Source organism: Mastigoproctus giganteus, chromosome 6, assembly GCF_048544385.1.
Source record: "Mastigoproctus giganteus isolate SK-2022 chromosome 6, ASM4854438v1, whole genome shotgun sequence".
Classification (NCBI taxonomy): Eukaryota; Metazoa; Arthropoda; class Arachnida; order Uropygi; family Thelyphonidae; genus Mastigoproctus; species Mastigoproctus giganteus.
In genome coordinates, this window is record NC_143580.1 from 205,519,018 (window position 1) to 205,535,491 (window position 16,474).

The following is a 16,474-nucleotide window of genomic DNA, read 5'->3' on the forward strand; positions in this document are numbered from 1 at the left end:
CACAGTTGGTACGTTTCTCTGGGGTTACTTCTACCAATATGCAGTACTTTGCATTTGTCAAGGTTAAACTTCAGTTGCCACTTCTTAGCCCATCTGCCCAAATTATCTAGATCCTGTTGCAGTAGCACACTGCCATTACTGTCATTAACAACCCTGCCAACCTTCGTGTCATCTGCAAACTTCGACATTAAGCCTGATATACCTTCATCAATATCATTGATAAATATACAAAACAACAGTGGACCCAACACCGAACCCTGTGGGACTCCACTAATAACATTAGTCCACGAAGAGCAGCACCCATTGATTACCACCCTCTGTCTTCTCCCACTTAACCATCCTTTTATCCATTGTAGAAACTTACCCTTAATACCATTCTGCTCCATTTTGTACAGTAGTCTTCCATGCGCAACAGTGTCAAAAGCTTTCCTGAAATCCAAGTATATGATATCAAAATTATTTTTTGCATCCAGTTCCTTTGTGACCACATCATAATAACCAATCAAATTTGTCAGACAAGACTTTCCCTTAACAAACCCATGCTGTGTCTGAATTATTGCTGCAGTCTTGTCTAGATGATCCTGCAATGCATCTTTAACCAGTGACTCCATTATTTTACCCGGAACAGAAGTTAAACTAACTGGTCTGTAATTATTCGTGTCACCCTTCGAACCTCCTTTGTGAATTGGGGATACATTTGCACATCTCCAGTCCGTGGGAAACTCCCCTGAATCCAAGGATGCTCTCATAATTATGGCTAAGGGTTTGCTTAGTTGCTTTGCCGCCTCCTTTAATATAACTGGATAGATCCCATCCGCCCCAGGTGCCTTTCTTATGTTTAACTTCAACAATTTCTCCTCCACTTTGCTCTCAGTTATTACAAAATCATTAAGCACACTGCTACAATTTGATACCTTCTTCCATTTTCAAACTGTAATGATTCCTCACGTGTGAATGTAGATGCAAAATACTCATTCAGTTTGTTTGCTATCTGAGCAGGATCATCAACAGTCGAACCATCGATGTCAAGTGGACCAATCATATTCAGCCCCTTCCTTTTAGAGTTTATATAAGTAAAGAAATCCTTGCTGTTTTTCTTAGCATCTTTTGCCAAAGATTTCTCGTAATCCGCCTTTGCCTGCCGAACCTCCTTTGTGACCTGATTACAGACTAGCTTATATCTGCTACAGGCTTCTGCGTCGCCTGATAATTTATATGCATCCCATGCATTTTTCTTCTCTGTCACGAGTCTCATTAGTTCATTTGATAACCATTTAGGCCTAAACCTTGAACAATATTTCTTCATCGGTATGAAAAGTCTAGTAGCTTCCACGATTAATTCCTTGAATGCTTCCCACTTAGAATTTACTGTTTGTAACATCGTCAGTCGATCCCACTGTACAGAATTTAAAAACTGTCTGAGACCACTGTACTCCCCTTTACGGAAGCAAAAACCCTTTCCTTTACCCCTGACGGTAGTTACCTCTTTGAGTAAATCCCACTTCAGCACACTGTGATCACTGCCACCTAGTGGTTCCTTTATCTGCAAATTCTTAATACACGAATGATCACTGCTGATAACCAGATCAAGAGTATTACTTTCTCTGGTTGCCTCTCGAACATGCTGCTGCAGAAAACAATCATCCAATAAATCCACAAAAGTCTGACTAGTGTGTGAGTGACCAACACAACAAGTTCCAGTCAATATCTGGGAAGTTAAAATCCCCCATTATAAGACATTCTGATTTACTGGCCCACTCTATTTCTCTGTACAATTGTTCATTGTACTCATTCGAGTCATTAGGCCTATAACACACTCCTACTCTTATTTTTGCTTTTGCAGTGCTTATGTCACACCAAACTGACTCAACAGTGCACTGTCCATCTATATCAACTGGATGCACTTCTTTTGATTTTATGTTTTTCTTAATTAACAGCATAACACCTCCTCCCTTTCTGTCCTGTCTATCCTTTCTGTACACATTGTACTCCCCAAATTCCAGTTCTGCATTCCTTATATCTTTGTGACACCACGTCTCTGCTATCCCAACAATATCCGCCTTTGATGTCTTGACCAACACTTCAAATTCATCAAATTTATTTACTATACTTCTAGCATTGGTATACATGCAAGCATACATGCTCCTATGCCTATTCCTTGTTACCCTAACACATCCCATATACCCAACTATTCCAGGATGACTGCCATCCGTCCCTGAAACCCCCAACACCCCTCGCTCCAGGTCGCTTCTTATTCTAATAGAAGTTGTGCAAGAATCACCTTCACCTCTGCCTGCGGTTACTGTTAAACTATTAGTCTTTGTATCCCCCCCAAGCTAGCAGTTTTCCGACCCACCTAACACTGCCTCGATAGCATCAGCAAATATTCTTGCACCCTTTCTATTTAAGTGTATCCCATCCCTGTAGAAGCAATCTCTGCTGTTAACAAGTACAGTCCAGGCTGAAAAAAATTCTACCCCTTGAGCCTTGCACAATCTTTCCAGGGCCGAATTGATCGACAAGGCTCTCATCATATACTCCCTCCTATCGTGTCTGGGCAGAATTGCAGACACTTTCAAATTCAACCCTAATTCTCGGCTCTTTTTCAACAGTGACCTGTACTTGTTGAGTAATTCTGCCGGTCTCCTACTCTTAATATCATTAGTGCCAACGTGTACAACTATATCACCTTTTGTGCCCTTGAAAGATGATATCCGCTCTACAACGTCATCAACCTTTGCCCCTGGCAGACATACCCTGGTCCTGTTCCACCTATCCTTTTTACATAGCATGTTCCCCGTTTCCCTGACAATAGAGTCACCAACAACTAATAGTTCCTGTGGGACCAGCGCATTCTGCCTTGGGGGTTGCCGCTGTGTTGCGTGATGACCAAGTGCAAGCTCTGGCGTTGATGTGGGCAGCTGAGAGCTTGATGGGCCCCTCAATTTATTTCCTTCGAGGGCATCCACCCTGTCCTTCAAACTCTCATATAGGCCCATAACAACGCTGAGTTGTCGCCTGATTTCCTTACACTCCTTACATCGCGCACACACAAAGACATCCCCCATGGCAATATCATGTTCCGTTCCAGAGAGTTCGGCAAACATTTCACAAGTTGCACATTTTTTTAGGCTGTGACGCGTTGGAGAATCGCCCCCCTCAGTTCTCCCCCGAGTCACAACACTCCTGCCACTTTGTGCCCGTTGCTTTGCTGCTCTAGTTCGGGGCATGGTAGTTTAAATTAATAAAATCAATAAATTAAATGTCAGTAGTATTTGAATAGAAACTATGAAATAGAAACAGTGAAGCGTATTACTATATAATTATGCATTAGAGCTACCTCAATTAAAAAATTTGAATTCCCTACAAAAACTTTGAATTCCCTATATACAAAAACAATGGCTACAAAAATCGAACAAAAATAACGGTTTTACCTATCGTAAGTAAAATCCACAAAAAGTCTTTATCTAAATTAAAATAAAAAATAACCAGCGTAACTATAACTATATGACTACGTATTAAGTACAATATAAAACAACAATCATGTAAATAAAAGGCAAACACTTATCGTTTTTGCGGAGCCTGTAACTGTCAGCTGTAACTTTTAAATAGAGTCAGCGCCCTCTGAGAGTCGCAATGGTTTCTGTATCAGTTGAATATATTTCTGGACACAACGTATTCCAGTTTCTTTGTATTATTTGAACTGGAACATCATTCCAGTCATCAGTAACGTTGAAAATTTCATCTTTTATAGTGTAGCTTTTCCAAAACTCTATCACATCTAATTTATTTTCTGTCAAAACAAGTTTTTGAATGAATATTTTGTGATAACGACATTTCATACTCTCAATCACGCCTTGATCCATCGGTTGAATGAGAGATGTCATGTTTGCTGGCAGAAAGTGCATGATATTTTGCCATTATTGCTTTTTAAATCACATACTACTCAGCAGTGCTACTGATGAGTAGGCACATTGTCCATCAGCAGCACTGCACATTGTGGTAAACCTTTTGATGCCAAATGTGATCTTACACATGGTACAAATATTTTATGAAATCAATCATGAAATATATCTTGGCTCATCTACGCATTGTTTCGTGAGAAATATTTAACTGGCAAAGAATTTAAATTAATATTTTTAAATGAGCTAGACTTTTTTTGGTTTTCCTATAACAACCAAAGGCAATTTATGACTACTGTTGGCATTAGCACATACCATTATAGTGATGCTATCTTTTTGCATCTCATATCCCGGTACCATAGTTCAGTCATTGAGGCCAGTCTCATCGCAGTTGTATATTTGGTCTTTAACCAAACTTCAATCAGCTATTTCCTTCCATAGTTTTTCAAGATAAACAGAAATTGCTGTGCTATCTGCACTTAGCTTCTCACCCTGGATCGACAAGTGTCAAATACCATGACGAAACTTGAATTTGTCCAACCATCCGATGCTAGCCTTGGATGAAGGATCTCTGCCTAGTTTTTTTATTGATTTCAATGGCTTTTTCAATTAATATAGGTCCCGATAATGAAATTCCTTGACTACATTATTGAATATACCTTTGAAACATTGCAGTATCCAATTGATCATTTTTAGCAAGCTTCATTGTTTTATGGCTGTTAACATTAATGTCAGTGGTTTCTGTTTTTGACATGTGGTTTTCAATTTTGTCTGCATCATGCTTAATATCATTTACTGTTGTTTTTCCTATTCCATAAACCGATGCTATACTTGTAGCACTTGCACCTTTTCTTAGACAACTGATTATTTAAATTTTTTGTGATAATCCCAACACTACTCACTCAACACTTTGAAGAAAGACAGATGTAGGATAGACGTGCGGAAATTTGCCTTTAGCCAGCGGGTAGTAGTTGACGGAACAGAAGAGTGGCTGTGCAGGCAGACATGAAGTTCTCTGTGCAGTGCAGATGGGCTGCAAGAGTAGCTCATGGTGTCTTGTCAATGATATATAGGAATTTTTCTAGCAGGGATAAGGAGGTGATTATTCCCTTTTATAAGGCAATAGTCAGGCCACACCTAGAATACTGTATACAGGTCTGGAGGCCTCATTTCAAGAAGGATGTAGAGCTACTGGAACGAGTATAGAGAAGGGCAACAAGATTAGAGAATGGAACAAAGGGGTGCTCTTATGAAGAAAGGCTTAAGTTTTGCAAATTACAGTGTCTGGAGACTAGGCACCAGCGAGATGATCTGATACAGGTGTATAAAGCCTTGAATGGTTTGGGCATGATCAATGCTGATGGGATTCTTCCTCTTGCTCAGAATAATCACCTGAGAGGGCATAAATTCAAACTGAGGAAAGACAGATGTAGGATAGACGTGCGGAAATTTCCCTTCAGCCACCGGGTGGTTGGCTGGTGGAACAGACTTCCATCCCTCCTCAAATAGGCCTCTGAGGTTGGGTATATTCATATTACACGTTCTTAGCGTTTTTTCACCAACCTTTCATAAAATAAAATAAAATAAAATAAAATAAAATAAGATAAATAAAATAAAATAAAACACAACAAATTCCCGATAACTATATTTACAATAACCTGTATTTACAAAATTAATATATACGTATTACAATATTAAAAGTATTAAAACACAAGATTAAAATGCATTAAAATATACTAAGTTAAAAGCGATAAAATTCCGTAGCTTTCAAAGGCTCCAGCCTTCTTCTTCAGCAGTATTCTCTATTATTCAGTACACCTTTAAATATCAGCAGGTTAATGGTAGACATCACATGTTTTCATTCTCACGTGTTCCGCTCTCTTGCATTGTGGACCCGGAAGTGGCTCGAACGGAAGTCGTACGGAACCGTTCATCCTTTTTTAGGATAATAGTCTCTAAAAGGGGGTGAATCCGTACACCCCTATCCCTATTAATGTTAGTTGTAGAACTGATCCGCAAACTCTCGAGCCACTTACGGTCCCAAAACCTATGCGCCCGATCGGTGATAGTGGCATCGTCTGGGGAGATCTAGTGCTGCTTCTCCCAAAAATGCTCGGCCACGGCGGACTTGTCATACTCCGCGTTCCTTATTGCTTTTTTGTGTTCCCCCAGACGATCTTTGAGACGACGTTTTGTCTCGCCTACATAACATTCCCCACAATCCGGGCATCTAATATTATATACGACCCCACTAACATCCTCTTTTTGAATGGGGTCCTTAACTTGAGACACAACTGTGCGCAGTCTTCGTCCTGGAAGCTGCACACAGCGTGTCTGATATTTTCTTAATACTCTAGTTATATAATCCGTCAAGCCCGGATAATAGGGAATGTATGCAGTAGATACTGGTATAAAAGATTCATCTCTCCTCTGATTTTCATTAATAAATTTATCTATAATCCTCTGGGGGTAACCACATTTAGCAAGATCGGCCGTGACACGTTCATACTCTGCTTTCCTATCATCGGGGTTACTGCAATGTGATTTCGCGCTATTAATTAACGTTCTTATCACACTGTTCCTATGATGGCTGGTCAGGGCTGAATCATAATGCGTATATTGCCCTTTACACATCGTTTTTATAAAGACTTTTGTCTTTAACTGCTGGTCTTCCCTACAGACCAACACATCCAGGAACGGGAGAACTCCTCCATCTTCAACTTCCGATGTAAATTGTATGAATTGGGAGAAGCCATTTAAGATATTCAACACCTGATCTTCACTCCCCTTTCGAATAAATGTAAACGTATCATCCACATACCTTTTTCAAGGGCGCATAGGGAGAACTCTAGTTCTCCCTATGCGCGAAAGGGGAGTGAAGATCAGGTGTTGAATATCTTAAATGGCTTCTCCCAATTCATACAATTTACATCGGAAGTTGAAGATGGAGGAGTTCTCCCGTTCCTGGATGTGTTGGTCTGTAGGGAAGACCAGCAGTTAAAGACAAAAGTCTTTAGAAAAACGATGTGTAAAGGGCAATATACGCATTATGATTCAGCCCTGACCAGCCATCATAGGAACAGTGTGATAAGAACGTTAATTAATAGAGCGAAATCACATTGCAGTAACCCCGATGATAGGAAAGCAGAGTATGAACGTGTCACGGCAGATCTTGCTAAATGTGGTTACCCCCAGAGGATTATAGATAAATTTATTAATGAAAATCAGAGGAGAGATGAATCTTTTATACCAGTATCTACTGCATACATTCCCTATTATCCGGGCTTGACGGATTATATAACTAGAGTATTAAGAAAATATCAGACACGCTGTGTGCAGCTTCCGGGACGAAGACTGCGCACAGTTGTGTCTCAAGTTAAGGACCTCATTCAAAAAGAGGATGTTAGTGGGGTCGTATATACAAAGGGTACTAGGAAAGTTTTGCAATACAGCTTTTTTTATTTAATTTTTTCAAAGTAATTTCCTCTACATTCAATACACCTCTCCATCCTCCAAAACCAATCTTTAAACCAGTTCTGCCAAGTTTCACTAGGGAGTAAAGCACACTCGTTGTCCCAAGCCCGTAGTAGGTCCTCATCACTGGAAAACTGCCTCCCTTTTAGCTTCATTTTCACATGCGGGAACAGTGCAAAGTCGCAGGGAGCAAGGTCTGAACTGTAGGGAGGGTGCTCGAGAAGTTTCAGTCCTGTCGTGGTCAAATATTCGGTGCAGGCTTTGGCGCGGTGAGCTGGAGCATTTTCGTGATGGAAGTACCAGGTGTCCATTCTTGACTTTGGCCGCAGGTTCTTCATAGATCCAATGACTTTAGGCAGGCATTGTTCAGTATACCACTTAGCTGTGACTGTCTTCTGCGTGTCCAAAACGACAGGTTCCACAATTCCACTCGATTTGAAAAATACAGCTATCATTTTCTTCTTTACAGATCGGGATTTTCTGACAATTACGGGTGTGTCGTCATCATCAAAGACCCAAACTTTGTTTTGAGCCTTGGTCGGCAGTTCGTAATAGTACAGCCAAGTCTCGTCATCTGTCACGATGTTGTTCACATACTGAGATTGTCCCTTATCAAACTTTTTTAACATCTCCCGGCACCAAGTCACACGTCGTGTCATCTGCTCTTCAGTCAGTTGATGCGGCACCCAGAGAGAACAAAGTTTCTTCACGTGCAAATGATCTTGCAGAATCGAACGAATTGCTGGTGCATTTAGGCCCAAAGTATCCTCTATCTGTTGGTAGGTCACTCGCCTGTTTTCATCAAGCATTTTCCTCACAGCAGTAACGTTTTCCTCCGTAACTGACGTTCGTGGCCTTCCCGGCCTCTCAGAATCCTCCAGAGTGAAATTTCCCCTTTGGAATTCTCTATACCACCTGAATATCATTGTACGATGTGGACAATCTAGTGAAAGAGTCATTTCTTCTAAGCACTGGTCCATGGTTAAACCACGCACGAAATTATACTGCAAAACTGTCCTTATCTCATTTCGTGACCACGATGCCATCGCAAGCACTTTACACTCTCACTACTAATGAATAACTGAGCCCATCGACTTGGCGCGGCGGCTACTATGCACGTATGAACATGTCTCAACATGCAGCAACAAGCAGCTTCCTGTGATTCATTGTTGCGTCGTTTTGCAAAACTTTCCTAGTACCCTTTGTAATATTAGATGCCCGGATTGTGGGGAATGTTATGTAGGCGAGACAAAACATCGTCTCAAAGATCGTCTGGGGGAACACAAAAAAGCAATAAGGAATGCGGAGTATGACAAGTCCGCCGTGGCCGAGCATTTTTGGGAGAAGCAGCACCAGATCTCCCCAGACGATGCCACTATCACCGATCGGGCGCATAGGTTTTGGGACCGTAAGTGGCTCGAGAGTTTGCGGATCAGTTCTACAACTAACATTAATAGGGATAGGGGTGTACGGATTCACCCCCTTTTAGAGACTATTATCCTAAAAAAAAAGGATGAACGGTTCCGTACGACTTCCGTTCGAGCCACTTCCGGTTCCACAATGCAAGAGAGCGGAACACGTGAGAATGAAAACATGTGATGTCTACCATTACCCTGCTGATATTTAAAGGTGTACTGAATAATAGAGAATACTGCTGAAGAAGAAGGCTGGAGCCTTTGAAAGCTACGGAATTTTATCGCTTTTAACTTAGTATATTTTAATGCATTTTAATCTTGTGTTTTAATACTTTTAATATTGTAATACGTATATATTAATTTTGTAAATACAGGTTATTGTAAATATAGTTATCGGGAATTTGTTGTGTTTTATTTTATTTTATTTATCTTATTTTATCTTATTTTATTTTATTTTATTTTATGAAAGGTTGGTGAAAAAACGCTAAGAACGTGTAATATGAATATACCCAACCTCAGAGGCCTATTTGAGGAGTTATTTCGATGCTACGGCCATCCAATTATGCAGTGCATCAGGGAGTTTCAGAGACATAGTGTCAAGGAGGCTAAACAGGAACAACATTTGAGGTTTGCACACCGATGTAAGACACAAACTTATACCGCGAGGCTTCCAAACAAAGCTTCCTTTTGAGGATGAGCGATTATTCAACGTCGCCAGATGGTATCATAAGAAGATCTTAAATATATGGATTGGAAAATTACATAGGGACTTACACAATACTAGGAAAGAAAAAAGACAATGCTTTGAAGAAATAAGGGATATATTGACACCGATGCACCTATCAGGTGTGATTAGTGTAGTGACAGCTAAAGCAAAGCAAATTTCTGATAGCTATAGACGGAGACAAATAGGGAAGTTTGACAGGCTTAAAGAACAAAGTAAGGTGAGAGACAATAATGATAATATTACTAAGGATTTTGTAATTAATATGAGTAATAAACAATTAACTAAAGAGCAATTGGAGGTCCTAAATCTAGGACCAAAATTTGCCATAGTACCGCCCAGAATACCCGTTGCAGAAATTGCAATGGGTGTGGAAAGGGCTATAAATAAACTTCCCGTAGATATAGCTAATGAAGCCCGAGTGAAAATAGCAGCCATCCTTAGTCAAGCTAAGAGTGCTCCTTCCAATCTTAATGTGAAGCAAAAACTAGCATTAAGAAGCCTTAAACAAGATGATAGTATTATAATTTTACCCGCTGATAAAGGCAAAGCAACGGTGGTTCTTAATAAAGAAGTGTATAAGAATAAAGCGTTGAGTTTATTAGAAGATCAGACAACATATAAGGTTATCCAGAAGAGTCCACTTCTTAGTTTGGAGCGACAAGTGAACGGAATGTTGCAGAGTTGGCTCAAATCTAATAAGATTTCTAAAGAACAATATTGGACACTACATGCTACAGGTAGCCAAGTGCCAAGGTTTTATGGCTTACCTAAAATTCACAAAGTAGATGTGCCACTCAGACCTATAGTCTCATTTATAGGTAGTCCGACGTATGCACTTTCGGGTTTTCTAGCCAAACTATTGTCTCCACTAGTAGGACTCTCTGATTATAGTATCAAGGATAGTAAAGAATTTGTGCACTTTATTAGGAATCAGCGTATAGAAGAGGATGAGATTATGATATCATTTGATGTAACATCGCTATTTACTTGTATTCCTATTGACCATGGAGTGTGGTGTGCAAACATAGTCTTACAGAGGGATACTACCCTAAATACTAGGACACAACTTAATCCAGAAAATATCAGGAAGGGTATAGAATTGTGCCTCTCAAGTAACACTATGGTTTTTGATAACATTATATATAAGCAGGTTAATGGTACAGCTATGGGCTCCCCCATTAGCGCAATTATAGCAAATTTAGCTATGGAGGAGCTCGAGACCAGAATATTTAATGCTAGTGTTCTCCCTATGCGCCCTTGGAAAAGGTATGTGGATGATACGTTTACATTTATTCGAAAGGGGAGTGAAGATCAGGTGTTGAATATCTTAAATGGCTTCTCCCAATTCATACAATTTACATCGGAAGTTGAAGATGGAGGAGTTCTCCCGTTCCTGGATGTGTTGGTCTGTAGGGAAGACCAGCAGTTAAAGACAAAAGTCTTTAGAAAAAACGATGTGTAAAGGGCAATATACGCATTATGATTCAGCCCTGACCAGCCATCATAGGAACAGTGTGATAAGAACGTTAATTAATAGAGCGAAATCACATTGCAGTAACCCCGATGATAGGAAAGCAGAGTATGAACGTGTCACGGCGGATCTTGCTAAATGTGGTTACCCCCAGAGGATTATAGATAAATTTATTAATGAAAATCAGAGGAGAGATGAATCTTTTATACCAGTATCTACTGCATACATTCCCTATTATCCGGGCTTGACGAATTATATAACTAGAGTATTAAGAAAATATCAGACACGCTGTGTGCAGCTTCCGGGACGAAGACTGCACACAGTTGTGTCTCAAGTTAAGGACCCCATTCAAAAAGAGGATGTTAGTGGGGTCGTATGTAATATTAGATGCCCGGATTGTGGGGAATGTTATGTAGGCGAGACAAAACGTCGTCTCAAAGATCGTCTGAGGGAACACAAAAAAAAGCAATAAGGAATGCGGAGTATGACAAGTCCGCCGTGGCCGAGCATTTTTGGGAGAAGCAGCACCAGATCTCCCCAGACGATGCCACTATCACCGATCGGGCGCATAGGTTTTGGGACAGTAAGTGGCTCGAGAGTTTGCGGATCAGTTCTACAACTAACATTAATAGGGATAGGGGTGTACGGATTCACCCCCTTTTAGAGACTATTATCCTAAAAAAGGATGAACGGTTCCGTACGACTTCCGTTCGAGCCACTTCCGGTTCCACAATGCAAGAGAGCGGAACACGTGAGAATGAAAACATGTGATGTCTACCATTACCCTGCTGATATTTAAAGGTGTACTGAATAATAGAGAATACTGCTGAAGAAGAAGGCTGGAGCCTTTGAAAGCTACGGAATTTTATCGCTTTTAACTTAGTATATTTTAATGCATTTTAATCTTGTGTTTTAATACTTTTAATATTGTAATACTTATATATTAATTTTGTAAATACAGGTTATTGTAAATATAGTTATCGGGAATTTGTTGTGTTTTATTTTATTTTATTTATCTTATTTTATTTTATTTTATTTTATGAAAGGTTGGTGAAAAAAACGCTAAGAACGTGTAATATAGACTTCCATCCCTTGTCGTGGAAGTTGATAGCCTAAATAAGTTTAAGGCTCAGCTGGACAGGTATTTTGAACGAACAGAGGGGTGAAGTGGAAGTGGTTATTTTTTTTTTTTGGCTGATGCTGCATAAGCTTGCTTTCTTGCATCAAATGCCTCTACTAATGCTAATCTGATTCATCCCTTTCCTTCTAGAGTTAACATAGGTAAAGAACTCTGTTGTTTTTTTTTTTTTCCTTTGCATCCTTTGCCAAGGATTTCTCATAATCTGCCTTCGCCTGCCTAACCTCCTTTGTGACTTGGTTACAGACCAGCTTATATCTATTATAGGCTTCCATGTTACCCATTAATTTATAAGTATCCCATGCATTTTTCTTCTCTGCCACATGTCTCATTAGTTCATCTAACGTCAACAGTTGGTCCCACCGTATAGAATTTAAATACTGTCTCAGACCACCGTAGTCACCTTTACAAAAGCAAAAACCACTTCAGCACACTGTGATCACTGCCACCTAGTGGTTCCTTTATCTGTAGATTCTGAATGCATGAAGCATCACTACTGATAATCAGATCAAGGTATTACTCCCTCTAGTTGCCTCCCAAACATGCTGATGTAGAAAACAATCATCCAATAAATCCACAAAAGCCTTGCTAGTGTGTGAGTGACCAATCCACAAATTCCAGTCAATATCTGGGAAATTAAAATTCCCCATTATAAGACTCTGATTTACTGGCCCACTCTATTTCTCTGTACAGTTTCTTATTTTACTCAGAGTTATTATGCCTATAACATACTCCTACTCTCAATTTTGATCTCCCAATGCTTACATCACACCAAACTGACTCCACACTGCACTGTCCAGCGATGTCGACTGGCTTCACTTCCTTGGATTTTGTGTTTCTTAACTAATAGCATAACCCCTTCTCCTTTCCTATCATTTCTATCCTTCGTGTACACATTGTACTCCCCAAATTCCAGTTCTGCATTCTGTATATATGTGTGACACCACATCTCTGATGTCCCAACAATATCTGCTTTTGATGTTTTGAGCAATACCTCAAATTCATCAAATTTATTTACCAAACTCCTAGCATTGGTGTACATGCAAGTATATATGCACCTATTCCTATTCTTAGCTGCCCTAACACAACCCATGTGTTTACTTGTCGCTGTTATTTGGTTTTTAGGAGCATTAGCAACTAAGGCCATATTGCTCCGAGATATGCGGTGGTCATTCCCTGACCTTTCCGCATCCTCCTTATTTGGTGATGACAGGCTCGAACCCAGTCTAATCAAGAAGCGTGTGCTACGCACTACTGCTCCTTCACACCTGGCTAGGGAGACGCTGTGTTTACTTGTACCGCAATGACTACCAGCAGTCTCTGAAATACCCTGCATCTTGTTTTTCAGGCTGCTGCTCATTCCAACAGAAGTTAAATATTAAATACAAAATTGTTACACATTAATACACAAAAATTAACATCTTACATCTACTATATTGTGTTTCTGAATGTGTTATTTATTAAAATTTTTTATATAACACTATTTCTTATAAATAAAATATGCTTTCAAAACCTCTATCAAACAATCTCTACACAGTATATTTACTTTGATAATACAACTTCTGGCATTTTATTTATTCATTATTGTTTTTTTTTTTTTTTAGTCAATATATAAATAAAGTGAAAACTACTACTTATGTATAATTGAAAAGTTTAGAAAAACTTATATGAACAAATAATGCTTCTTTTAGAAAAATTATTAGCAATATTCATAAAAATGTAAATTCCGTACAACACGATGATTTAGCATGATTTACCTTACAATTATGACTTTGATAATGAGTCAAAATTTAATTTGTTGAAAATTTAATAATGAGTCATTATTATATTTTGATTAATATGCTCATCTTTCATATATAATTAAAATTAAATTAACACTTTTGTCTATTAATGGAGGAAACAAATTGTTCCACCTCTATTTTAAATGAATTTCTATTTTAATTACCTCTTTTAGTTGATGCTCTCTGTTCTGAAGTTTTTCTCTCCACATCTGTTCCTGTGCTTCTACACTATTTTGGAGTTTCTTTAAAATTCCTTCCTGTAAAATTTAATTATTTTATTTGTAAATAAAATAAATTTTCTGTTTATACTCCAGGATGACCAGATGGTCAGAGGAGTTGGATAATTATTTCAACAAATTATTATATAAATTGCTGTTTTATTTTTTATTCATTTAATATGAAAAAGTATAAGCAGAATGTCATACTACCCCAATTGTTTGAAATCATTTTCTCTAGTCATTCATTACAATATGTCTAAGAAAACTTGTTTAAATGTTTTTAAAAACTCTAGTGATGATTTTGGCATTGTTAACAGATAACGATGTAACAACCACACAGAAGATTTATAAGACCTGATCAAAATGCATCAAAATGAATGCATATTTCCATAAATCACACAGCACAGGCTTTGATGATCACTGCCTGAAATACTACCACATATTGGTCTTGTGTTAACTTTAATGGCTGATTCTATACCAGATTATTTCCAGAATGGCTCATTCCCACAGAAATATTTATTATGAATAACTAAAAAAAACTACTGTTGAAGAAAACAAGAACTCAAAACATCATTATAAAAACATTAGAGAAGAATGAATTAGTTTAAAGGAGCAAAAATGATAGCAAAGGACAATTATAAAGTACTAAAAAGTTGTGAAACATATATTAATTATAGGCTGATATAATGTTGGATCTTTCATGTCAGTCATTATATTTCTTAACACAAATGACTTCAGTTCTCCAAATTTCAGTTCTTGGATACTAGATACCTGCAAGGAGATCTGATTGAAGTGTTTAAGGCTTTAAATGAATTGAGTAAACTAAATGATGATACATCCTCACTCTTTGTCAAACAGCACACATAAGGGGACACAAATTTAAATTGAAAAAGGATGGTTGCAGAATAGGTGTGCAGAAATTTGTTTTCAGTGAGAAGGTTATTGATTATCGGGACAAACAAAGATATGGTGTTGTGGAAATGGGTAGTCTAAATGAAAATTTAAAGTAGAATAAGACAAATTACAAGAGAAGATGAACTGGTGAGGTGGACAGGGTTTTTTTTGCTGATGCTATATAACCTTGCTTCTTTGCATCGTTTGCCACTGCTAATACATCTCAAGCACTAATATATGCCACACAGCTCACAGTATAAAAAGCTCAACAGGCTATGTACATACACTAAAGCAATGGTAATTTGCATCTGGTCATGCAAATCAAAATGATAGAGTAGAAGTTATAACATGTAGCAAAGATATCAGAGTTTCAAAAGGGAATGATTGTGCGGATTTGTGTATCAGGTGCTTCCATATCGGAAATGGCATATATTGTTGGTTGCTCGTTGTCCACTGTGGTTCAGATGTACAAAGAATGGTGTCAAATGAGTGATTTACTTAGGCCATTTACTTAGTGGGATGACTCCCACTGTCCTTAAAATCCCTGGGACCTTGCTTTCCATGCTGCCGCTTGTTACAAGAGAAGCAGTGCAAGAATCAATTTCACTTCTGTTAGCAGCTATTGTTAATCTATTAGTCTGTGTATCCATGCTAGTAGTTTTCCAACCCATCTATTCCTGCCTCAACAGCATCAGCAAATATTTTTGCACATTTTCTATTTAAGTGTATCCCATCCCTATAGAAGCATCTCTCCTGTTAACAAGCAAAACCATGCAGAGAAAATTTCTACTCCATGAGCCTTGTACAAGCTTTCCAAGGCAGAATTCACTGACAAGGCTCTCATCACGTACTCCCGCCTATTGTGTCTGGGCACAATTTCACAACTGCATTCAAATTAAACCCCAACTCGCGACTTTTTTTTCAATATTGCCCAATACTTGTTAAGTAAGTCCACAGATGTCCTACTCTTAATGTCATTTGTCATTACTGCCAATATGTACAACAATATTATCTTTATTCACCATAAGAGATGATGTCCTCTGCAATATCAGGGAGGACATCTTTTGCCCCTCGCAGACATACAATGGTCCTATTCCACCTTTTGGCACAATATATTTCCTGTTTTGCCCTGACAACAGAGTCACAAACAAAAACTAGCTCCAGTGGAATCAGTGCATTCTACCTTGCAATGGGGGGGGGCAGAGTGTTGCCTGATGCTCAAGTGCAAACTGTAGGATTAAGATGGGTAGCTGAGAGCTTGATGGGTTCCCGATTTAAATGCTTCAAGGTCATTCACACTGTTTTTCAAGTTCTCTTAAAGGCCCATAATAACTGAGTTATTATTATTATTAGCATTAGTAAAGGATGATCCAAAAAAGCAAGCTTATTATGGGCCTTTTTCAAAAAAAAAAAAAAAAAAATCTAATTTCACCCATCTACTAACTCCAACTGTT

At 38.6% G+C, this 16,474-nt stretch overlaps 1 protein-coding gene across 10 annotated transcripts in view; it reads right to left on the reverse strand.

Moving 5' to 3' along the window:
- Nucleotides 1-16,474, reverse strand: part of LOC150084898 (uncharacterized) — a 437,743-nt gene that overhangs the window by 183,724 nt on the left and 237,545 nt on the right. For all 10 annotated transcript variants that reach the window (XM_090376690.1, XM_090376694.1, XM_090376693.1 and 7 more), the window contains exon 13: nucleotides 14,073-14,165. In XM_090376690.1, coding sequence (XP_090232816.1) covers nucleotides 14,073-14,165 — 93 coding nt within the window. The remainder of the gene's footprint in view (nucleotides 1-14,072; nucleotides 14,166-16,474) is intronic.